This window comes from Protomyctophum bolini (genome assembly GCF_963924005.1).
Source record: "Protomyctophum bolini genome assembly, chromosome: 14".
NCBI lineage: Eukaryota > Metazoa > Chordata > Actinopteri > Myctophiformes > Myctophidae > Protomyctophum > Protomyctophum bolini.
The window spans coordinates 35,468,965-35,493,021 of NC_137875.1; the positions used below are offsets into that span (position 1 = coordinate 35,468,965).

Consider the following 24,057-nt stretch of genomic DNA (forward strand, 5'->3'; position numbering starts at 1 on the left):
ATTTAACTCTGAGCAGAGTACGTAAGTGTAAGGAATATCATAACTTCACAGTTGGAGTTGCAATCATTGATGCTTTTCATAGTACGAAATGTTACCCATTCATCTTAAAGTTGCATTGTTATTGCTGAATGCCATGTGTCCCCAAAGGAGCCCCAAAGTGTGAGAGCAGTAAAATGGTGCTCCCTGTCCACAGAGAGGTGCAGTAAGCAGCCGGACGTGACCTCGGGACCAGACATCGTCGTCCAGCGACCTCCAGAGTCGTCGTCCCTGGAGGACGACAGTGCGTCCGAAAGCATCGGCGAGAACGCGTGTGGACCCGAGTCTCGCTGCGTGTCCTCCGTCCTGTCCAGCGCCGCGTCAGAGGGAGAGGGAGGCGGAGCCGGGTCGTGCGACGGCGGCGTATGCGGCGTGCTCCAGTACAGCCGCCCCGGCAGCGAGACCTACCTGACGGCCTCCGACGACAGCAGCTCTCTGTTCGACGACGACCTTCAGCGCACGGAGCGCCCGCGCTTCAGCCTGGCCGGGTCCAACGAAGACGACGGGCCGAGCGGGGACAAGGCCGCCGACAAGGCCCAGGGGACCAAGGAGTCGGAGGACTGCTCCTCGGAGGAGCTCAACAAACGCTTCCAGTCTCAGAGGCTGGACTCGTCCTCGTCCTCCAGCGAGCCCAGCCCGGCCCTCACCCCCAAGCGGCCCAACCCTCCTCCTCAGGACCCCCGGGACACCCCCGCGTCCCCCAAGCAGCCCCGGCTGAGGACTCCTCCGGCCGGGTTCGGAGTCATGAGCGTGGCCCTGGCCAAGAAGCACCTGAGCCAGCCTCCCGTCAGCACGGAGGTGATACACGGACGCACGCGCAACGCCCTCAGCATGCTGCGGCCCCTCCGGCCCCAGGAGACCGACCTGGACCAGGAGCAGGACGTCGCCATGGAGACGGGCAGGAACAACATGGCCCTGCGGCTCCCCGCCTTGCAAGCGTCGACCGCCATGTCGTTTTCGCCAGGCTCGGCGGCCGGGGGGGCCAGCCCCGAGGAGACCCCGGAAGACTCTGCCAGCTCAGCGCCGGGCAGCAAGCCCCCTACTCCTCCTCTACACAGATTCCCCTCCTGGGTGAGGACACTGAAGCCTATTTTTTACCTTTTAGCTTTAGTTTAGTTTCAGACAATGATAAAAGAAAAGTCAGTGTGAATACACATCAATAAAATGCCACGGAAAAGAGATCAATGAGAGGCTAATTTTGCACTTTTGTTATGTTTATCACGGCCTTGATCATCTCAAATGTACTTCACAGGAAAGTCGTATCTATGCTGTGGCTAAGTCAGGGATCAGACTGTCGGAGACGTCCTGCACAGACCCTGCTAGCAAAGGTATAGCCAAGGACCTTTAAGGACTAGTTGTTGGTCCTATTGCCTGCGTCTCTGCACTATAGTCTCATGTACGCACTGATACTCTTCTTGCACCAATGTCTAAGTTATGAACAGTATATACCAGCTGCTATGCTCATTCACCTTCTTTCTAATACCTCATGTACATAATGTTCAGATGGATGTGCTATGTGTAAATATGTAAAACGAAGCTTGCACAGAAACAAATTCCACTCACTGTTTTACAGCTGTAATGTACTGTAAACCGGTGATGTGACAATAACAGCTACAGGAACGTTGGGTTGGATAACAGATCTGTTGTCTATGTTGCAGACTCCTCCCTTCAGTCCTCCTACCCCGCCTTTGTTCTCTATACATCCCTCATCTATAAGAATATGACCACACCTGTTTACACTACTCTCAAGGGGGTGAGTATGCACACACACACGCTCGCACGCACACGTGTCGTGCACACACGCACGCACGCACGCGTACACACACACACACACACACACACACACACACACACACACACACACACACACACACACACACACACACACACACACACACACACACACACACACACACACACACACACAATATTGTGTTTATTGTCATGATTTGTCACGAAAGTATTTATTTAAAGACCTTTTAAGCAAACGCCAATGCGTTTGCAAAAGGTCTTTAAATAAATACTTTTTGAAATGTCTATGGGAAAAAAGCATTGGGAATTATTTCCTGGGCCTGGTGTCGCCATGAAAGGGGGCGGGACTGCGACGCTCTATACTTGTTTTTTAATACAGGACTATTCCTTTTTTTTTTTAATTTAGACATTCTGTTATTGCCACTTTTATGTAAGGAAGAAATCACCAAATACTTGGTCTTCCACCACTGCACAGACAAAGATAAACAGAGGGGGTGAGCCAGTAGATGACTGGATGGTGTGTCCGTGTTGTGATACAGTAAAAAACGCCCCTGGGTTCAATTCCGGTACTTTTTTCCATTTACTGAAAAGAAAAACAAGGTTTCCACACGACAGCGACGATATGCTGTCTATGTCCTGTGCGTGTTTTTTAAATTTAGAGTGGCATGGTAGATGTTTCATGTTGTATTTCATCGTTATTTCGTTGAATTTGTTGCACTCTTTGTTATGGTTTTGGTAATTTGTTGCATTGCTATGGCTCCATCTTGGTCTCATACCTCAATGTGACCCTCTTGGGTTACATACAGTTTACATACTGTGCATGTTGCATGTCCTTCCCCCGCTCTGCGCTCAGTTTCCTGTTTCTCTCTACGCTCTACACACTATCAAAATAAAGCCAAAACTGACTAAAAACATAAATAAACAGAGAGGCAATTGAAGTAGCGGGGGGGGGGGGGGGGGGGGGGCACATGGGAACGTCTGCGTTGGTGTAATATAGAGTTCTAGCTTTAAGAGTCACATATATCCATATCCCCGCCTCCCTCTCCACTGAAATAAAGAAAAAGGTGTGTGTGTGTGTGTGTGTGTGTGTGTGTGTGTGTGTGTGTATATATATATATATATATATATATATATATATATTACTTTATCGGTAGTGTAGTAGACTGATAGGAAATGGGGAGAGACTGATGGGAAGTGACAACGCAGCAAAGGTTGTCGGGATCGGCAAATCTGCAACAGCAGCCTATATACTGTATATAGGTGCCCGGACGGCTATAGGGCAGGTCCAAAAACTCCTCAGTGAGTGTTGATGAGAGTTAAATAAACAGAGGATTTCAATTAAATGTGTCATTGTGTGTGTGTGTGTGTGTGTGTGTGTGTGTGTGTGTGTGTGTGTGTGTGTGTGTGTGTGTGTGTGTGTCCGACACACGTGTGCTCCAATTTGACCCCCCCCTGCAGAAAGCCACGCTGCTGAGCAGCAGTCCGTTCTCCGAGGAGTCCTCCAGCTCCGAGGAGTCCTCCAGTTCAGGGGAGGAGGAGGGCTCCTTCTGCAGCTCCAACACCTCTGGCTCAAGCTGCCGCAAGGACAGCACCCCTGGCAGCCCCCGCTCCCTGAAGAGAGGTACCCGTAGGGTTCATGGCATACCAACCTTGGCCGTAGGTTGGCGCAATCCCCCGACACAGTGTGTGCGTGTGTGTATGTGCGAGCGTTCGTTCGTGTGTGTGGGATGTGTTGGGCTGTGTGTATCTTCAAAAGAATAGAAGGCAACATATGTCACTAATTAAAGCAGCAAGAGGTTGAGAAACATTAAACTAAACAGTCATTTAGATTAGAAGATTAGTATTTGGCTTTTAGATTCCGCTGAAGACAGATTTCATATGATGCTGATTGATTTTGAAACCCCTCCATGGAAAAAACATTTTAGCTTATTAAGCTTGTGTAATCTAACCAAAAATCTGTTTATTTTCACATGATTGCAAGTCATTGCACATAATTATGTGCAATGACTTCAATCCTAACCACTCGTTTGCAACCCTCTCGCTGGCAGCTGTGTCCATGTCTTCAATGACATCAGAGAGTGACTACGCCATTCCTCCTGACGCCTACTCCACCGATACAGAGTGTTCTGAACCTGAACAGAAACTCCCCAAGACCTGCTCCTTAAACAGCGACAACGGCAAGAGTGTAAGGATGGCTTCACTCAGTACACAACTTGACAACTAAACTAAGATGGTATATACATTATTGATGCATAAGTGGGTTAGAAAGAAAATGGACCCCCAGAACGTCCCCTTAGATTAAGGTCTTATGCATTTTGTTGAGTGAGAAAGCAAATCTTATTTTAGTTTTGAGTTTGAGTTTTCACCAGAACTGTCATGTTAAAAACATGCACAGTACAGCTGTAGCTGTATAAATCAGGCTTAAATGGTTACGTATTCACTATTCACCTGACATACCTATCGCATGATGTAGGAACCAATGGAAAAGTCTGGCTACTTGCTGAAGATGGTGAAGACCTGGAAGAAAACCTGGAAGAGACGCTGGTTTGTCCTTAAAGATGGAGAGCTGCTCTACTATAAGTCACCAGTGTGTTTATTTCATTGTTTTTCCATTTCTGTTGTAGCCTACTATGTATCATAATTTTCTCTTTATCATATTGTTTAAAATTGACACAATACAATTGTGTATAGTCAAAAGAACAATTTTGACTATACAAAATTCACAAGATGAGCTTCTACAGTAGATTGTCTGTTTTTGCAGAATGTTCTCTTCAGAATTCACCCTTTGTCAAGTCCCGCCCATGGTTGTGCCCCTCTTCGCACCCATTGGCTGCTGTTTCGTTGAAATGAGGTGTTTTTCAGTTGCTTTGTATTGATATTCTGTGCGTTCAATTCTTATTTTAAACTTGGTGTCAGTGAAAAAGGAACAAACACCCGCACACTGTCTTCAAGTGCAGTGACCAACTTTTATTCAGGGAAACAGCAACGTTTCGGCCTATGCAGCCTTCATCAGGCTATCTTTATGGTAAAGATAAAGATAGCCTGTTTGTTTCCCTGAATAAAAGTTGGTCACTGCATTTGAAGACAGTGTGCGGGTGTTTGTTCCTATTTCATTTTTGGGGCACCGTACCCTCTCCTACGCACCTGTCGCCTGTAGGTGTGAAAAAGCCTTGCTTTTTTATAAACTTGGTGTCAGTAAAAAGGAACATCACAGGTGCAGCATGCATGGTGACTGCATGGGCATCATGTTTGTTTTTTCAAAAATGATGTTTTAGCGAATTCAACATAAACAAGGCAGAACCAGGGCAGAACAGTCAGACCCAGTCGGGGACCAATCAGAAGGCTGACAAATGGTGAATTAATTTAATGAAGGATTACTTTGAGAGTATGCGTGCTTTTTACTGCTGGTATGTCTTTGCCTGCCCTTTGAAACTAAAAAGTAACACTTTCCCTTTGATCTGGTCTCCCTATAGAGTGATGTCATCAGAAGACCTCAGGGGCAGATTGAGGTCAACGCCACTAGCAGCATCACCCGTGGAGACGGGAAACAAGTTCTCCAGGTATTGTTTCCTGTTAGAGAGAAACTCCTCAATTAAGTAAGCTAAGCCTGACGTCGAAATAAAACAAAATAAGTCTTCTGAAAGAATATATATTCAAAGATTTTTGCCGCATTTTTACGATTTTTCAAAAAGCTCGTTGCGTGCCACTCGGTGGCGCCCTATGAGCTTGTAGATCTGCTATTTTTCAAGGGGTTCCCGCCCAAAATGGGTTAAAACAATGTGACGTCATAGACAACACAGTTGTTCAGTATTGAATATTACTGCAGGCCATATGGTCCATGAGTATCTCCTTTTCTTTTCTTTTTTTTACAAAAGCGTATACCATTGTAGAGAATGGAGTCATATGTTTTCCGCTAATGCAATGACGCAATACATACGGTATAGATAACACTTAGGCCTACTGTTCCAAGCTGAATAGATAACATTGTGAAACGCAATATTTACCCATGGAATGTCTGGAGGTGGAATTTTTAAACATTTCCAGCTAAATGTACCCTCACCTATAGGCACAAAAATGAGGGTATAGAGACTAGAGAGCAACACTATAGCTCTGTGTACAATATGTAGAGTATCATATCATATCATATCATATCATATCATATCATATCATATCATATCATATCATACCAGTAAGACGCCCTGAGGGCGAAAAGGGACCTCACCCCAAGAACAGGTCTGGGAATGCCCATATATGGACCTTCATTTTATTTAATTTTGAGGGGCGTTAGTTAGCCCCTTCTATATACAGCGTTAATGTTTGTGTTGTCTGAACAAACATTAAGATCACACCCGTGTGAAGTAGTGGTGCAACTCCGTGGGGGTCCAGACCCGCAGGAACGCGCCCAGGGTGCTGGCCCGGTTCTGGCGAGCCGCCCTGCGTCCGAAGGGGGTCCCTGTAGGCTACTGTACTGTACTGTACTGTACTGTACTGTACTGTACTGTACTGTACTGTACTGTACTGTACTGTACGTGTACTGTACTGGCTGTCTCGGACACAGCCAGCCAGCCAGCCAGGGACAGACCCAGCCAGGGACAGACCCAGCCAGGGACAGACCCAGCCAGGCAGCCAGGCAGAGACACACAAATTAAATGGTTGCACCACTTAAAAATGCCATTGACAATGAACGGAGAACTAATGATTCTGTTGTCTGAACAAACATATAAAATGCCATTGACAATGAACGGAGAATTTACGTGATGTACGATGATTAGAGCGCCCCTCACTAGGGTGTAAAATGTGTGCTAATTAGTAAGGCCAGGCGGGGCCTCGGGCCAGCCCAGTTAGGGCCCAGTTAGGGCCCAGTTAGAGCCCAGTTAGGGCCCAGGTAGGGCCGGGCCTACATTTTCGGGTCTGTTGAGAACTCTAGTTTTCGCTGGCTGCCGGTGCGCGGCAGCACTAATAACTTTGGGACAGGCCCGTCTAGAGAATGGACAGGTATCAGTCAAAACTCAAAAGGGAGACATCAACATCGAATAAGAGGAAGGACAGGTGGGGTAGGATCAACATAATTATGGAATGTCACCAGTAGGCTACTTAATTTAAAAACACCCGCACTTCATTTCAAAACAAGACTTGTGCATGCGCGTGTGTGTGTGTGTGTGTGTGTGTGTGTGTGTGTAGATAGTGACAGGGAAGCGGGTGTACTACCTGAAGGCAGACTCTCCCAACCTGCTGGAGGAGTGGCTGAGGGTCCTACAGAGCGTCCTGAGGGTCAAGGCCGCCAGCCCTCTCTTCACCCAGCCTGACATCCGTCCAGCCATGAAGGGACTGCTCATCAAGGTTCTGGAACTTGGATTGCCAACCGTCCCTTGAAATACAGAACCGTCCACATTATTAGTAAACTAAAAGACGTGTCCCTTATTGAACTGAAACACTTTGTTCCTTACTATAATACAGGTTGTTACTTAAAACATATACAGTGAGTGAGTTTTGGAAATAAGAGACTCTCAGCCGGGTGTCCCTCATTTGAATTGAATACTATACCAGTATTCAGTATTCAACACATTTAATACTGGTTTATATTTAGTTGTACACCAACTGCCGTGCACTGAAAATAGCTTCAACTGTACATGCTTTGCTCACAATATGTTGCATGACATGCTGTGAGCTTAATTCATGTCAAATGTATTTTGTTTCTTTACCAGGTGAAGCATGGCTACTCTAAGCGAGTGTGGTGTGCCCTAATCGGTAAAACGCTGTACTACTTCCGCAGCCAAGAGGACAAGGTAATATAAACCAGCACACCAAATATCTCTGGCTTCATATAACGTCATTCATTTAATGTGATTTGCCATTTTGTCATGGACAAATTTACGGACAGTGAATCATTATCAGTCTTTTCTAGGCTTTTGGCTTAATATTGCACTCAGCGGTGAAGCACATCATATACAGTTAATTATACATTGAATGTATAAGTGGGCAAAATACCTGGCGTCCGTCACCCTTATTTTACCATATTTCCAAACACCCAAACCGGGATCATTAAATGAATGTGCCAAATTCATGCACGCACAGCCATTGTCATCAGGGTTGGAGAGTAGACAATTATTCTCGCTCTAAGTACACCTAATGACTACACCTTCCAAAAGAACAGAACATCATGATAAACGTTTATGTAAGCGGTAAGCACTGAAAACAACTATTATTATTGTGGTGAAAACTTATTTTACTGTTTCACAGATATTTTTTGTTACTTGGGGACACCCAACCGGGACAGTCCAGACAAGCTGGGACGTCTAGTCCATAGAACAGGAAAAGGGTCTGACTCTGTATGCAATCCTCAATCCAGCAGCCTCAAACACATCCTGTGGTTTCGTTTGCCCACTAACCGGTCCACCAGCTGCCTTCAATTCCCTTTATTAGCCCTCATAGCCCTTTATTAGCACTTTCCCATGATGTCAGTCATGCATCCCAGGTAGCTCACATGACCTGGTCTGATACACCAATTAACCACCGAAGGGAAGACTCTAATTCACCGTGACATAATTACATATTTCCTATAAACCTGTAGTAGTGACACGCAGGTTACAACATCACACCAATAAAGACCAATAATCACAATAGACATTTTCTTTTTTACCTTCACTCATCGTGTAAAATCTCTGTTTAACTGTAAGACTCCTAAAACATATACGGGACAATATGCGTGTTCATTTATCCATTTGCAACTTGAATGCACAGTCAGGAAGTGCCAGTTCATATTTGTCCGGCTGCGTCACAATGTTTTCATATTGAGCATGCATAATGTTTTTGAGTGGTGCAACCACTCCAAGGAACAGCAATGTCCGTGTTCACCTACCTAATGTGTTCGTTCACCTACCTATGTGGCCATGAGCACCAGTATATGACTATGAGTACCAGTAGGGGCGCTGTTGTGCCAGAAACAGAGAGAGAGAGAGAGAGAGAGAGAGAGATAGTATTAGTGCTGCACCGTTGCCTGCTAATGAGAGAGATAATGAGGAGAGGAGGGGGGGGGGGGGGGGGAGAGGGGAGTTGCACCACTCAGTTCACACGGGTGTGATTATTTTATTAGCGCATATATTTTCATGTTGCGTGTGTGCATTCCAAACAGCACTAGTCAAACGAACTACACATGTGTTGGCACTGCCCACAGCCCTGGAAGATAACACGAGAAATGGAAGTAAATGGACCGACTTGCTTTTAGATGTGCTATTCTGACGCTTAATGTCTGACCATACAGTAACCTTGAGTAACCTTGCGTCACCAGACTTACCACCACAGAGGAATGCCTGGTTTTCATTCCAAAACTGAGCCGTGATCCAGGAACGGTTTAGAAAAAAGGGGTTCCTCACATAATGCGAATCAATTTGTTTAGTCTCACTATAGTCACGCTACGAGTTAGCATAAAATATAGATATACCAAACAATTATAATACCAAAGGGAACTAAACGACTGTGCCAAACTAAACAAATTTTAAACCAGACAAATCGTTTTGGAGGTTTCCGGACCGCCTGATGATGACTAGAGTAAATTTCGCTCTCTCTCCAGACCAGATTATAGACAACCGAAAATGGTATTGATCTGCAGGCTGACACTGAGTGTTTCTTTTACTGTGCAGTTCCCGCTCGGTCAGATCAAGCTGTGGGAGGCCCGGGTGGAGGAGGTGGACAGGTCGCGTGACTCCGACGAGGACCTGAAAGCATGCGGGCAGCAAGGCCTACAGTCCACGTCCTTCACCATCGCCATCCACCCGCAGGAGCAAGGCCCCACCTACCTGCTCATCGAGTCACGCCACGAGAAGGTCAGTGGGCATCATTTAAGACCACAACAGCACACGTCTATTAACCCATTTAGGCCTGACGTCGAAATAAAAAAATAAAATAAAAAGTCTTCTGAAATAGCCTACCTCATGTTTCTGTATCAGTGGTGCTCAATATTTCATGTCAAGGACCCCAAAAATTATATGTAATTGGCTACCGGCCCCCATATATTCAAAGATTTGTGGCACATTTTAACGATTTCTCAAAAATAGCAGACCTACAAGCTCGCCACCGAGTGGCGCGCTACGAGCTTGTAGATCTGCTATTTTTCAATAGCTAAATTATAACATGATGTTTAAAACACCATTAGGGGTTCCCGCCCCAAAATAGGTTAATAACTAAAATATTTGACCATTTCAACCTACTGTCAATTATGACACGATGCACACTTAGCTAGATTTTTTAAAAAATCATCAGAAATGTAACCAAATGCCAAATGGACCCACAAGTTACTAATTGTGTGAGATTTTCATTTCCCCTCCCTCTGTAGGAGTCCTGGCTGTACCATCTAGCCGTGGCGGCGGGCACCACGGTGGGGAAAGTCGGCACAGAGTTTGAACGGCTGGTGGGAAAACTGTTTCAACTGGACGGGGAGCCAAGTGAGTATCCATGGAAAGATAATTAACCCCCCTCTCTCCGTCTGTCTGCCTGTCTTATGGTAATACTAAGAATCATTTCAACGAAACACAAATATAGTTGCCCCCTAAAGGACAACTTTTTTCAACCAAGGTTCATGTTCTAGGTTCTTATTAGAAGTACTGAGAAAACTGTTTTTTTTCCAAACTTGACTACGGTAGCCTCAAAAATATAAGGGAAACTTTGACAGAAAAAGACTCGCTCACCGTATAGAAACTAGAAGTAAAACTCCTTAGACTGAGACTTAAGAAAATATTTTTTACTTTATTTTATCATGCTCTTAAAGTGCTCTGTGCTCAAAGTGCAATTAAAAAGCAAACGTTTCTGTCCTAAGACCTTCGTCAGCGCTATATAGCACTGACGAAGCGATTTTCGTGATTTCTGGACAGGGGGGGCGGGGGCATTCTAACAGGGGACTAAATATGTATATATATTTTTTACAACATTTTATGCCGATTCTTAAATAACAATTAGCAAAATTAGATTTAAACATTGTTCTCTCCCTCTCTCTCACAGACTCTCAGATCTGGAGGCATCCAGTGCTGTGCTTCAGTAAAGACGCCCTGTCCTCCCCTCTCACCACACTGCCCTCACAGGCCCTGCAGACAGAGGCTGTTAAACTCTTCAAGGTGTCTTAAATTAGTCCTAATTGAGACATTAACCCATTCTCGGGGCGGGAACCCCTGTTGGCGTTTAAGCATTATGTCATGCTTTCTATTCATCTATTGAAAAATAACATTTTAAAGTCGTGAAAATGTGGCACAAAACTTTGAATATATATTTCAGAGCGAACATTTTTAACAAAATTTTGGCTTCTGGGGGGTCCCTGGAACTACATATTTTGAGATGGGGATCCGTGGCCCAATAAGAGATCATTCTAAAAAAAAAAAGAAAAAAAGGTTGAGCACCACTGACATAGAAACATGGGTCTTTCAGATTTTGAAGCCTTTTTTTAATCGACCTCAGACCAAAATGGGTTAAAGAGCTACCCCGTTAGCCTGTCTCTTTAGCTGCACGTTTACCTCCCTCTGTATTAATCTCTTGTCCCGCTCCGCCTGTCACCATCTCTCTCTCTCTCCGCAGACGTGTCAGCTCTTCATAAACGTGGCCATCGACGCTCCGGCCATCGACTACCACGTGTCCCTGGCCCAGAGCGCCTTGCAGGTGTGCCTGACTCACCCCGAGCTCCAGAACGAGTTCTTCTGCCAGCTCATCAAACAGACCCGCAAGAGGCAGCCCCAAGGGCAGCCTGGGCCCCTGCAGGTACACACTTCCACCCCTAGGTGGCACAGACGGACTACTATGTGTTATTATTATGGCATGGTGGCAGCATTGTATGGAGCTTCTCTGTCATTTGAGCATGAGTAGTTTATTTAACCCATTTTGGTGTTTTAAACATTATGTTTTATAATTTAGCTATTGAAAAATAGCAGATCTACAAGCTCATAGCGCGCCACCGAGCGCGCCACCTTGTAGGTCAGTTATTTTTTAAAACAGTCATGAAAATGTGGCGCAAATCCTGACAGAAAACGGTGAGGATTTAGAAGACATTTTATAAGTTTTGACGTCAGGCCTAAATGGTTAATATATTAGCAATCTTGTTACGGCCCTATAGAAATAAAAACATTAGACGCATAGCTGGACTCTCATATAGAAACATGGACATCAATGAGTTACAGCTAGTAGTAGTAGTCATTGCACACTAACATTACTTTGACATTTAACTGTATAGACTAATTCACATTTATTTTCTATAGAGGTATGGCTGCCTAAGTGAATCAGCGGTGTGTTTCTGTTTTGACCTGTACAGGGCTGGCAGTTCCTGGCCTTGTGTGTGGGGCTGTTCCTCCCCCAGCACCCCTTCCTATGGCTGCTGCAGGGACACCTCAAAAGGCACGGAGACTCCAGGTGAGCACACAGCAACTTTTGCATTGTTTTATCGTTATATTGTAATATCAGCATATTGTTTCTTTCATTTTTATTTAGTCATACTATTATTTGATACAGTATAATGATATTATGTATGCCTTTAAACTTAAAGCCCTCATAATGTGGATGCCATAATGTCACTTCTGTCCATGTGCAGCACACGATCAGGCCACCCCAACCAATCCCCCTCCCCCCCCCATTATGGTGCAATATAATAACCGATCAAAGACCTTGACCTTGACCTTACATCGCTTTAAAACACATCCCCGGGTCTTACAAGCCTCGGCTACTGCAGTTTTCTCTCACGCAAATTGAAACCATTTGAGAGTGATCAGCACCACATTGCACGGCTGACCCACTTCAACGAACTAAAATGTTTATAAGAATTGACAGTTACAAGTAGGCTACAAGCACTATTTAAGGGCATGATAACATCACATTCTTGCAGGCAGTGACAGTAACAGTACTCTACTGTAGCCTACCTACCTGTTAGTGTTTTTTTGGGTCAGCTTGTCGTTGATGATTTTACCAGTGTGAGCCAGCATGAGACTTATACATTTAACTACTCACCTAATGCCGCGGAGGATCCATGTACTTCCAAAAGTGTGTACATTGTTTAAGTAGATGCATGGTTTTCATATCGTAAATATATGAACATTGGCTATCAGCTTGTGTTTAATCCATGTGGGTTCGTGTTTACTACTTGGTTAGACTTGCCAGCATCATAACAAGTTGTCATGGCAGCTTGGCTACAACCAAAATGGACTTCCTCTTCCTCTTCAAAATAAGAGCAACTTATGATTAGTCAACACTAGTTTTATTTCTACTTGGAGGACGTAGAATTCAGGAGTGCCCAAAAGGTAGGTCATATGATCTACCAGTAGATCACAAAGGCTGTGGAGGTAGATCACATGACCCTAAAAATAAAATAACAATAAAATAAATATACAGTAATATATATATTTTTGCCATCTAGCTGCCACTTGAATTAAGGTGCCACTTGATTGATTGACATGCATCACAAAGGGCCTGTCAGCTCAAACCCACAATGTAATAGTTATAAAGTTATATAAAAAACCCCTACCAATTCCATTTCCTCCCGTTTATTCCTCAAGAGGTACATTTTGAAACAACTTTCACGATAATACGTTTTTGGTGGATCTTGTTGAGCTGGTCCTTTTTTCCAAGTATCTCGCAAGTCCAAAAAGTGTGGTCACCCCTGACGTAGATAGACATTTATAGCACCCCTAATGAGTATGCCCTGAGGAATGGGGACGGAGGGAAGGAGAGTGTGTAATGAGTATGCCCTGAGGAATGGGGACGGGGGGAAGGAGAGTGTGTATGTTTGTTAACGAAAGGGAAAAGACGACGTGACGTGACATGACCTGTGTGCCGCATGGCTATCTCCTCGCTGCCATTCAGGACAGAGGTGGGGAAGTATGCCATCTACTGCCAGCGCTCGCTGGAGAGGACCCAGCAGAAAGGGGAGCGCCAGGCCAGGACGTCCCGCATGGAGATCCTGTCCATTCTGCTGAGGAACCCCTGCCACCACTCTCTGCCCTTCAGTGTGCCCGTGCACTTCCTCAACAACACCTACCAGGTCATTAACCCATTTAGAGACAGTTTTCTGAAAACCCTCTTATGTTTCTATGTCCGTGGTTCTTTCAGACTATTTCATGTCAAGGACCCCCGAAAATATATGTATTTTGCTGCCGACCCCCATCTGAAAATATGTTGTACCCCCCCAGAAGCAAAGATTTGAGTTAGAAAACGTTCGTTCTGAAAGAACTTTTCTAAAATAGCAGAGTAGACCTACAAGCTCGAGCTTGTAGATCTGCTACTTTTCAATAGCAGTACAGTACAGTACAGTACAGTACAGTACAGTACAGTACAGTACAGTACAGTACAGTACAGTACAGTACAGTGTCATTGCTGCAACTCTCAGAGTTACAAAAGGCTAAATGAACACTGGTTATTTACGTATATTTATGTATTTATGTGGAATGATGTCCTGTTGGTCCTTGGGGTGTCTTTGGGGTTTTTGGAATTGATCAAACCCCCCCCCCCCCCCCCAATTATTGATTGTCTTTCCACAGGTGGTGAGCTTCGACGCCTCCACCACGGTGGAGGAGTTCCAGTGTCGTCTCAACCAGGACACCGGCATAAGGAAAACCGGCCAATCAGGATTCAGTCTGTACACCGACGACCCCACCGGACGCGACCTGGAACACTGCCTCCAGGGACGCATCAAGGTACCGCGGCTTCACTGACGATGCATCGTCCATTTGTATAACCCTGATACAGTAGCGTACCGATGTAACCAAATGGACCGAGCTCTCGAAGAACGACTGACTAAAAATGTCTTCTAAATCCTGACAGTTTTCCCGAAAAAGCTATGTTTCTATGTCAGTCGTTCTTCGATTTTTCTAAAATAGCAGACCTACAAGCTCGTAACGCTATGAGCTTGTAGATCTGCTATTTTTCAATAGCTAAAGCATAACATAATGCTAACACCAAAAGGGGTTCCCGCCCAAAATGGGTCTCAGGTTTTTTTTTTTTACAGGACATGCAAGTACGTACATCAAGCTTTCTCTGTTTTATGAATTCCCAGCAGCAGTGAACGCTGAACACCACTTCCTTGTTTTGTTTTTGCGTGTGTCATCCACACAGATCTGTGACATAATTTCCAAGTGGGAGCAAGCTTCTAAGGAACAGCAGACGGGCAAGTCTGAGCATACGAGGACCGTCCGACTGACCTACCAGAACAGGTAGAGTGGAGTGTTATCGAGCCATGTCAACTAGTACCGGTAGTTAGTTTATCAAGCCCATTTAACACAACGGATGCTGCCAGCATATTTCAAAATAATGGCACAAAACCAGGAGGCATAATTTTCCATTCTTACCTCGCGCTGGTCACGCTAAAGTCTCTCTAGAAGCGTTACTATTCCAAACGAGAGGCAAGCTGAAGTCAGAAATGAAGACAGAACATTGCCCATCTGGTCAAAACCAAGGAGAGTTCCCTAGGAGATAGGAGCCATTCTTTTAGAGCGGCAATCTTGATTGATTGATTGAAATATTTATTAACAGTTTGCAGAATTACAGTACATTTCAAGCACAAACTCATTACAAAGACTGTTAACTGTGAGTGGCATTAGGCATTACACTTGTTTACAAGAAGGTCCACCATGTTCAATTCAACAAAACATTTAGAGACGTACAAATAGACACTTCTATATAGTCAAACAACAGAACAGGATTTCATCATGAAGGAGGTCAAAAGGGAAAATAAACTTATACAGTGAGGGGGAAAAACCTTGTCCGACGTGGCGTTTGGCCGCATTGTTCGTCTATACTAACCCTAATCCTAACCTCAGTCTTAACCGGCCACTTAAGTCAGTTTCACAACGTTTTGGCTTCGGCGGCAGTGTATATATTTCACTTCCATGTTTCTTAATCGCAGCCAGTAGGCTCCAGTAGAGCCGTCTTGCTCCATTACATGGCCTTGATGAGTAACCTACTTGTGATTATGGGTCGATAGCATTCGAAGTGGGTGTAGACTGTAGAGGGAGCCCTCCTCTGACACACGCCTGCACATCAATGGTTACATCAGTTAAGTAATTCTTCCATCCTCCATCCCTCCTGTCCGTCTTTCTGTGCCCAGGCTGTACTTCTCTCTCCAGGTGAGGGGGGAGTCGGAGAGGGAGAGGCTGTTGCTAGGCTACCAGACCAACGAGGCCATCGTGGCGGGTCATTTCCCCGTGAACAAAGAGCTGGCACTGGAGATGGCAGCCCTGCTGGCACAGGTCTGTCCCACCATGAACAAGACTCGTCCACATTCTGCTCTGACCACTGGGTGGAGAGAGCGTGGTGTTCTCTCACTCTCAGGCACTGAAGCACTGAGAAAACTGTTGCGCCTTTCTTCGTCCTTTTTCCCCCCAAACTTGACTACGGTAGCGGTGGTCTCAAAAACATACGGGAAACTTTGACAGAAAAAGACTCGCTCACCGTATAGAAACTAGAAGTAAAACTCCTTAGACTGAGACTTTGCTCAAAGTGCAATTAAAAAGCAAACGTTTCCGGTCCTAGCACTGACGAAGGTCTTAGGACCGAAACGTTTGCTTTTTAATTGCACTTTGAGCACAGAGCACTTTATGAGCATGATAAAATAAAATAAAAATATTTTCTTAAGTCTCAGTCTAAGGAGTTTTACTTCTAGTTTCTATACGGTGAGCGGTAAGGCTAATACTGTACTTTGAATAACCAAATACGGTGATGACATCGCTGTTCTTGGAACCCAACAGGATCCGCTGGCAGGAATAAAAAGTCCTTTTTTATCTCTGTGTTCAGGTAGAGTTTGGAGATTTCGAGCGGCCGTTCTCTGCTCCTGGATTGGCCCAGACCAAGTCCAGCCAGACCCTTAAACAGGTTCTGGAGAGGTTCTATCCCAGACACTACCGCAAGTCTGCATCAGAGGATCAACTCAGGTATGTTTGGTTTTATTTTAAGAAATGGCCATGAATCCCATAATAGGTTTTTGTGTATGTATGTGTTATATCTTTTAACCACTGCACAGAATAAGTGCCGAAAGGAAAATAGAGCACTTTGTTTTTAATAACGCTGCTCTTTTCTTTCACTTTCACATTCACACGCACACCCCAGGCAACTGCTCCAGCGTCTGTCTGCACGTTGGGCCTCCCTTAGGGGTCGGAGTTCATCAGAGTGTGTCAGGATCTATCTGACTGTAGCCAGGAAGTGGCCCTTCTTTGGTGCCAAATTATTCGAAGCTGAGGTGAGTATGTGCATGTGTGTACCACCATGTATGTTTGTGTCCATTTGTGTGCGTCCGTGTGAGAGATAGAGGGGGGGAGGGGGCTTTCTAAAAGCTGTTTAATTTATCAAATTCACAAAGATAAACAAGGGGGTGTTATGTGTATACCTGCTTTGTCAAATTAATAACTACAAATGACAATAGTTTAATACAGTCGTTTACATATACTGTATGCCTCCTTAAACCAAACAGCTAATATAGAATAGAATGCCAATATGTATTGGTAGTAACATCAATTTCATATCATAGTAAACTATTTCTCTCTCTTGTTCTCGTTCTCTCTCTCTCTGTGTGTGTGTGTGGTTGGTTAGTCCATCACACCCTCTCCAGAGCAGGGTGTACATCTGTGGCTGGCAGTCCATGAAAACGGCATAAGCGTCCTGGAGCACAATTCTATTGTGAGTACTATCTTTACCTCAGTCTCTGCCTCCTCATAGACTCCTCCTGTCTCAAGCTTGATTCATACTTAATTGTATACCAGTGCACATGTCAAAAATAGAAGATCTACAAGCTGTTACTAGATGTAGTTGCGAGCTAGTGTTGTGAGCTTTTTTTTTGTATAGGAAGAATACATGAAACATCAGTGTCCATGTTCAGGTGTCCTGCCAATGTTCATTCCGTTGACTATTTAATCGACTAAAACTAATGAACACTGGACATGCTGTGTTTATAAGTCATAGAAGCAGTCTGCCTTGAAAATTCCAGACGACTGTGTGTTGGGCCGTTACATTTCCATAAGTTATGTTTGTCTGTTCAGAAGCCGCTGGTGTCGCACCCCTATAAGAACCTGATGACGTTTGGTGGCTGCAAGCAGGACTTCATGCTGGTGGTGGGTCAGAGCATTGGCTCAAATGCTGCCAAAGACAAGCCGACTGAGAAGCATCTTTTCGCCATGGCCGCCTCAAAGGTTGGTGAGAGTGCATGCCAGACATTTATCAAATTATAGATTAAAATGTTAATTAGCAAATGTCGGATCACCCGGACAGTGTGTTTCACTGATGCAGTAAACACACTTTTCTGGCGCTCCATTGACAGTTAAGATAATTATGAAACTGACAATTAGTTCATTATTCTCTTTCTATCACTTCAATGACAAAGAAAGCATTTTTTATATACGTTTTGAAAGGGTAGTACTAGTAGACCTAAAACGTACACATGCAGTATACAGACACACACGCACATAATTCAGACACTAGTAAAAAGACACTGTTTTGTTTGATTGACAGATCAGGGAGATAACCCTCCTCATCTCCAGTTACATCAACAGTGGCCATCAGCAGAAGGCCGCCGCCCACCACCTCTCTGCCCCGGCCCTGATGGTGGCTCAGCCTATCAATCTGAAGAGCAAGGAAATGAGGAGCAAATCACCACCCGCCGTGGGCAGGCCCAGCAAGACACCTACACTGCTGTGAATGCCTGGAACGTAGTGAGCTAGAACTATGCTGTGCTAGCAGCACCATATAGCATTATGCTTGACCTATACAGAGTACATACAGACTATGGGGGGAAAATAAGCTCTGTCTTTGAGGGATATATGAGTGATATGTACTTTACACTCTAAGTAACATCCCTGAGTGTAAAAAATGAGCCCAGAGCTCAATGAATGCTCCGGAATTTATATCCGGGCATGTGGAATCAAATACCATGCCTGAGAAGAGTTTAAGTGAAGTTTAAGTGAAGCCTATATACTGGTTTTATAACGGTACAACAGTAGCAGAAACTGTTTCAGGAGTCAGGACAATGTCATTCTTTATATACAGTGTGTGTGTGTGTGTGTGTGTGTGTGTGTGTGTGTGTGTGTGTGTGTGTGTGTGTGTGTGTGTGTGTAAGAGAGAGAAACGCATGTGTTACACAAAGACTCAGTTTAACCTGTGCTGGGTGTGGGAGGTTGAATTTCTTTCTGTCGAGTATCTTTTGATTCTGCACCATACACCATACATGTGAGTCATACATTTTAGCAAAGAGACAGTCAGTATTTATTAACAGAGAGGGAATTTCTTATCAATTATTCTTTCCCATGGGACCCAGCATATGAAGCAGAGTGAAGAACTGCTTATTATTTTCTTATGATGACTGCAGTGATGATGGAGACTGAAGGCAGAATGCATGAACGCTTTGTTTACCGTTAATGACATAACAGATTAACAGAAGTTGAAAAACATTTCCTCACTGTGCCTTAATAAAAAGTATAAAAACACATGTACTATATGAAATGTTAATTTGTATTTTCAATCCTCAGTGGATGAAATTATAAGAGACTGCAGGGCCCTATTTTGGTACCAGGTCTTACGACTTAGCTTAAGACCTGGAGGTGTGGCCGATGCGGGTTGACCACTCAAAATAGCTAAACAACATTGACCACGTCAATGTTGACAATGTTCTGACAAACGGCAGAATAGTTCAGCTGCATATATGGAGATCTAAGGGTTTTAGGTGAGATGTAGAGTTGCTGGCCAATATTGATGACATCAGGGATCTCCATATCCTACTATAAATGCGTCACGTCTCTACGTATACCTGCGTGCGTATGTGTGTACGGTTGCAATGCACGTAACTCGAGAACCGTTTGACCCACCGACTTCACATTCGACACACGTGTTCCACACCCCCACAGGGAGTGCAGTGCCAGGTATCAAGTTCTCCAGAACCACCACAAAAGGCTCTGGTCAGGCTCTGCCAGTTGGCCTAATGAGGCCAACTCCTTTCACCTGTGCAATTTCCAGCCTCTGCCTCTGCCAATTGAGGCTCAACCAATCAGGCTCTGCCAGTGGGCCATATTGATTGGCCAGTAAAATGGGTGCTATGACAACGATAGCATTAGGTCACCAAGTTGCATCGTTCCCAAGTAGGCCGGAGGCCGACTGCAACGGGCACGTACAGGTCTAGTAGGCTTAATATTGATGACATCACGTGATGTCACGAGTTATGACCATATATGGGGTGTGACCAACCGACGGGAAATGCACGATTTCATAGTTAACTGACAGCATGGTAATTGTACCAACACAGCCAGGTATTGCACTGAAACACATAGTTGTGAGTGGTGAGGATACGAGTTTAAATGCTACTCTCGTCAGCTCTCATATCTATCCGTTCTTTCTGACCTCCTGTTTCCTGTCTCTACACTCTGTCCAATATTAAAAATCACACTCATATGAAGTGATGGGCGCATTTGGGGGCAGCGCACAAACATGATGTCACAGGGGGCATGCACAAAAGCAAACGTAAAAAGTCCATAGACTTGGCTTCCACATGAGGTCACAGGGGGCATACTTCAAGAAAACTTAAAATATCAATAGACTTTGCTGCCACATGACACCACAAAAATCACACCCATGTGAAGTGAGTGGTGCCTTTGTACATCAAACCGCTAGGGACAAATAGACACCCAAACACACAAAGTCACATGTTGGAGCGGTTAGCACCACTCAATCAAAAAGTCCTAATGGGTTGCACCATGCAGTAACACTGTCCAGGGGTCTGCCATGAGAATAGTCCCAGGGCCCCCACCATGCAGTAACAATACTAGAAAGGTGCAATTCTGGGAAATGGCAACTGTGGTTGCCTCGATCTGACCCACATGACATCACAGGGGGCGGAATAATAAAACCAAAACTTTTTGCTCTTTTATAAATAATAAGGCTAGGCAATTACTATAGTCCCATCCCATCCGATGAAATGGAGTAATAATAATCAGAGATGAGGAATCTGAAGCTGCTGACTTGTTCAATAGCGGCCCTGTTGTTGATGTAGGGCCATAGGGCCATAGGGCCATGGGCACTGTGGCTCCAATCTGTACCAAACCTGGTTAAAACGCTGTTCAGGGGTCTGTCATGAGAATAGTCCCAGGGCCCCCACCATGCAGTAACCTGGTTAAAACACTGTTCAGGGGTCTGTCATGAGAATAGTCCCACCAACAAAAAACTAAATTGCACAGATACAGTATGGGGCACTACAGCTTTTACAGCAGTGAGATATGGCCACCATCGCTCTGATCAGCACAAAAAAAGGCATAAAAAGATTTATCTAGCTAAATGTTTTGCTGTGTTGTATAATATAAGTTATTCTGTGACTTTCCAGTTTCAGAACAGTGGTCCGGCTTGGCTTCCAATTTGCTGCAGGTCCTGCAGGAGTCTTGTCCTCACCTCTTTCTCTCCTTCCTTCAGAAGTGGGATTTATGATCCCATTATTATGTAACATACCAAAAATTATTCAAGCTTTGCTATCTTCTAAACTTTACCTTTCAGAAAAAAAACAGCCAAAATGGACCAATCTAACACACAAACTGCCAATAAAAAAATAACTAAACTAAAAACTAAAATAATAATCCAAGGGTTTAAGGTTTTATTGGTCATATACATGATCCCCATGAATACCATTTCAGTGAGATAAAATGTCTCATTATGCATCTCTATCAATCCACACAATAAACATGGGGTGCGAAAAAAGACAACGGATACATAGATACTAATACTGATAATACGTTATGGTAATAAAAACCAACAGTAGGAAGCAACAATGGAATATTACTAAATGAGATGAAATGGGATTTTTACACCAGTGCGTCCACATGTACAGACAACTCAACAGCTGTTGACTTGTTCAATAGCAGCCCTGTTGTTGATGTAATAATGGGCGTAGGAAACACTTTTCCTGAAGTTCAGTATCAATTCTCACCCCCACCTGCACCTATGTAGACGGTGGTATCGTTGGTAATCAAGCCAGATACCATAGTGTCATAGATTGAAATTAATCAATCCAATCTGGCCGGGGCACTCTGACTTTGCTGGACTTGGAAGAGGGACTCGGGGGAGAATCTACCATGCTGTCGTCGTACCGGCAGAGTGACTGAGTTCCTGGGTAGGATGCCAGGCGTTGGTAGTTTTTAATCTGCTGTGAGCGTCTTATGTCGGGTGTGGACTTAACAGACTCCACCCTCTTCAGGACATGAAGGTTCTCTGTGTCGATGCGCTGATGTGCCCACTTTCGGTTGCGACCGCTGTGGTAGGTGTGGAGTATTGGCTTTGTTTTAATATCGTAAGTAGCGTTCCTAAACACTGATGGGTGGTCTGGTCTGGGCATACAATGTGTGCGTGAGATCTCTCGAAGCAGCCGCATGTTTTCTTGGTTTATACGACAGACGTCATCGTTAGGAAAAGAGTAGTTTTTCCTATTCTTCAGGCCTAAAGTATATATATCAAGAACTGATTGTTGATCTTCTTCATATTCTCCATATTCGTCATCAGGTGTGCCAAGTGCACTGTATGACACATCCCCTCCCTTGACCATTGACGTCATATCAGATGATTGATCAAACTCTGGCTGCTGCTTTTGGAGATCATCTTCCCCCTGGACATTTGATCCCTCGGTCACGTCTGTGGAGCTAACCGTGTCTCCTGTAAGTGTGTCTTCTGAACCACCTTTAAACCAATCCACCATGTCTTTCAACTTCGCCTTCACATATTCAATAAATCCACCTGGATTTTCGCTGTCATCGGCAGTTCCATCTTCCTCCGTAAATGTTCCATCCTCAGGTCCACCGATCCTCTGCCCCCGCCGATTAGCGAATAGCTTCTCTTGGAGACGTTTATTCTCTGCCTCCTTGGCTTCAATAAGCCAGCGAGCCAATGACTTGCGTTCAGAAGGATCCCTGCTGGCAACGGATGCTATCCTCCTGGTGTTTCTGCTGCTCTCGGGGAGCTTGTATTTAACGAGTGAAGGAGTTCCTGGGTAAGCAGCTAGACGTTGGTAGTCCTGAAGCTGGTCTGTGCACTTTACGAAGCGTGAGGACTTAACGGACTCCAATCTCTTCAAGGTTTTAAGGTTCTCCGTCTCGATGCGCTGGTTCGCCCGGTGTCTGTTAAGCCCACTGTGGTACAAACTGAGCACTCGGGGTGGTTTACCTGCATTGTTCGACCCACAAGCGCGCCACAACTGTCCAAGTAGCCGTTGGTTTTCACGGTCTATAGTAGAGACGTGATCATTATGAAAGGAGAAGTTTTTCCTGCTCCTCCAACCAGGACATTTGAAGAACGTATCCCGCGGCTTACTCTCCACACCTAGATAATATGAGGCTAAATCTTCACTATCCACAGTTTTACTGGTGACAGTGGATGACACATCGTCTTCCAACTGTGGATTCTGTTCCTCATCAAGACCTGCCTCCTCTTCCTCAGTCATATCTGAAGCTCTAGTATTTGTATTGTGTTGTTCACGCTTACAAACTAGCGTCCTATACCGACAAGATACCAAAGTACAGTAGAGCACTATTAAAAATAGTGTGTGAAAAATGATTCTGCCTGCTGCTCGATGTGCTTATATAGCCGTGGGCTTATCGTGTTGGGCATGTCGTAACAGACACGACACTTCCAACTAAGCAGACTTCCCTGTCTTGTTATTAAACTGTGTAGTACTGTGTAGCGTGTACATTTTCCAAACAGACAAAACCTCTGTTTTTGAGGGACGCTGGACCCTCCAACTTCTGGCTTTTGCTCGTGACGTCATGTGGCAGTCAACTCTATATGGACGTTTAATGTTTTCTTGAATGCTTTATTACTACTTTGTTTTTATTGAATTGAATGATTACATTTCTTGTTACGAGTTTAGCGCCCTTTAACTAAGTTGTTTATGTTGCTTTAATAAACCCTTAAAACACATTTGTTTGGATCCAGAAAATCATTTTGTTTGCGAAGCGCATGCAGACAATATACAATGTCCCATCGCATCTCCACAGAGAAGTCTGTCCAGAAATCCGCATTTAGGCAACTCTTCACGATAAACGTGCGTTACGTCACCCCCATAGGCATATATAATGGCATTCAGCAGAGGAAGTAGCATATATAATGAGGTTCACCATAGGTAGAATCAGCTGTCCATGAGTCCTCATCAGTATTATCCATATGGCGCTAAAACACAGTATTATTCAACAACAGATTGGTCGGACACTGGCTATACTGCCTCTTTAAGACGGAGATTGAAAGCATTGAAGTTTGAAATGTTTAGGTTTCTAAGGCGGCTAAAGAGAAGAACACTCG

The 24,057-nt window shown here is 44.6% G+C and overlaps 1 protein-coding gene across 2 annotated transcripts in view; it reads left to right on the plus strand.

Annotated features, from left to right (window-relative positions):
* Window positions 1-18,946, plus strand: part of plekhh2 (pleckstrin homology domain containing, family H (with MyTH4 domain) member 2) — a 40,363-nt gene extending 21,417 nt beyond the window's left edge. The window contains exons 8-30 of one of the 2 annotated variants that reach the window (XM_080782274.1): window positions 194-1,107; window positions 1,289-1,364; window positions 1,695-1,789; window positions 3,247-3,409; window positions 3,837-3,973; window positions 4,262-4,375; window positions 5,262-5,348; window positions 6,970-7,128; window positions 7,494-7,574; window positions 9,429-9,611; window positions 10,121-10,229; window positions 10,783-10,895; window positions 11,350-11,529; window positions 12,077-12,174; window positions 13,618-13,795; window positions 14,292-14,447; window positions 14,866-14,963; window positions 15,857-15,998; window positions 16,543-16,679; window positions 16,855-16,984; window positions 17,335-17,421; window positions 17,781-17,930; window positions 18,250-18,946. In XM_080782274.1, the coding sequence (XP_080638400.1) occupies window positions 194-1,107; window positions 1,289-1,364; window positions 1,695-1,789; window positions 3,247-3,409; window positions 3,837-3,973; window positions 4,262-4,375; window positions 5,262-5,348; window positions 6,970-7,128; window positions 7,494-7,574; window positions 9,429-9,611; window positions 10,121-10,229; window positions 10,783-10,895; window positions 11,350-11,529; window positions 12,077-12,174; window positions 13,618-13,795; window positions 14,292-14,447; window positions 14,866-14,963; window positions 15,857-15,998; window positions 16,543-16,679; window positions 16,855-16,984; window positions 17,335-17,421; window positions 17,781-17,930; window positions 18,250-18,435 (3,773 nt within the window). In that variant the 3' untranslated portion in view covers window positions 18,436-18,946. The remainder of the gene's footprint in view (window positions 1-193; window positions 1,108-1,288; window positions 1,365-1,694; window positions 1,790-3,246; window positions 3,410-3,836; window positions 3,974-4,261; window positions 4,376-5,261; window positions 5,349-6,969; window positions 7,129-7,493; window positions 7,575-9,428; window positions 9,612-10,120; window positions 10,230-10,782; window positions 10,896-11,349; window positions 11,530-12,076; window positions 12,175-13,617; window positions 13,796-14,291; window positions 14,448-14,865; window positions 14,964-15,856; window positions 15,999-16,542; window positions 16,680-16,854; window positions 16,985-17,334; window positions 17,422-17,780; window positions 17,931-18,249) is intronic. The other variant, XM_080782275.1, reaches the window with a different exon arrangement.
* Window positions 18,947-24,057: the final 5,111 nt, after the last annotated feature.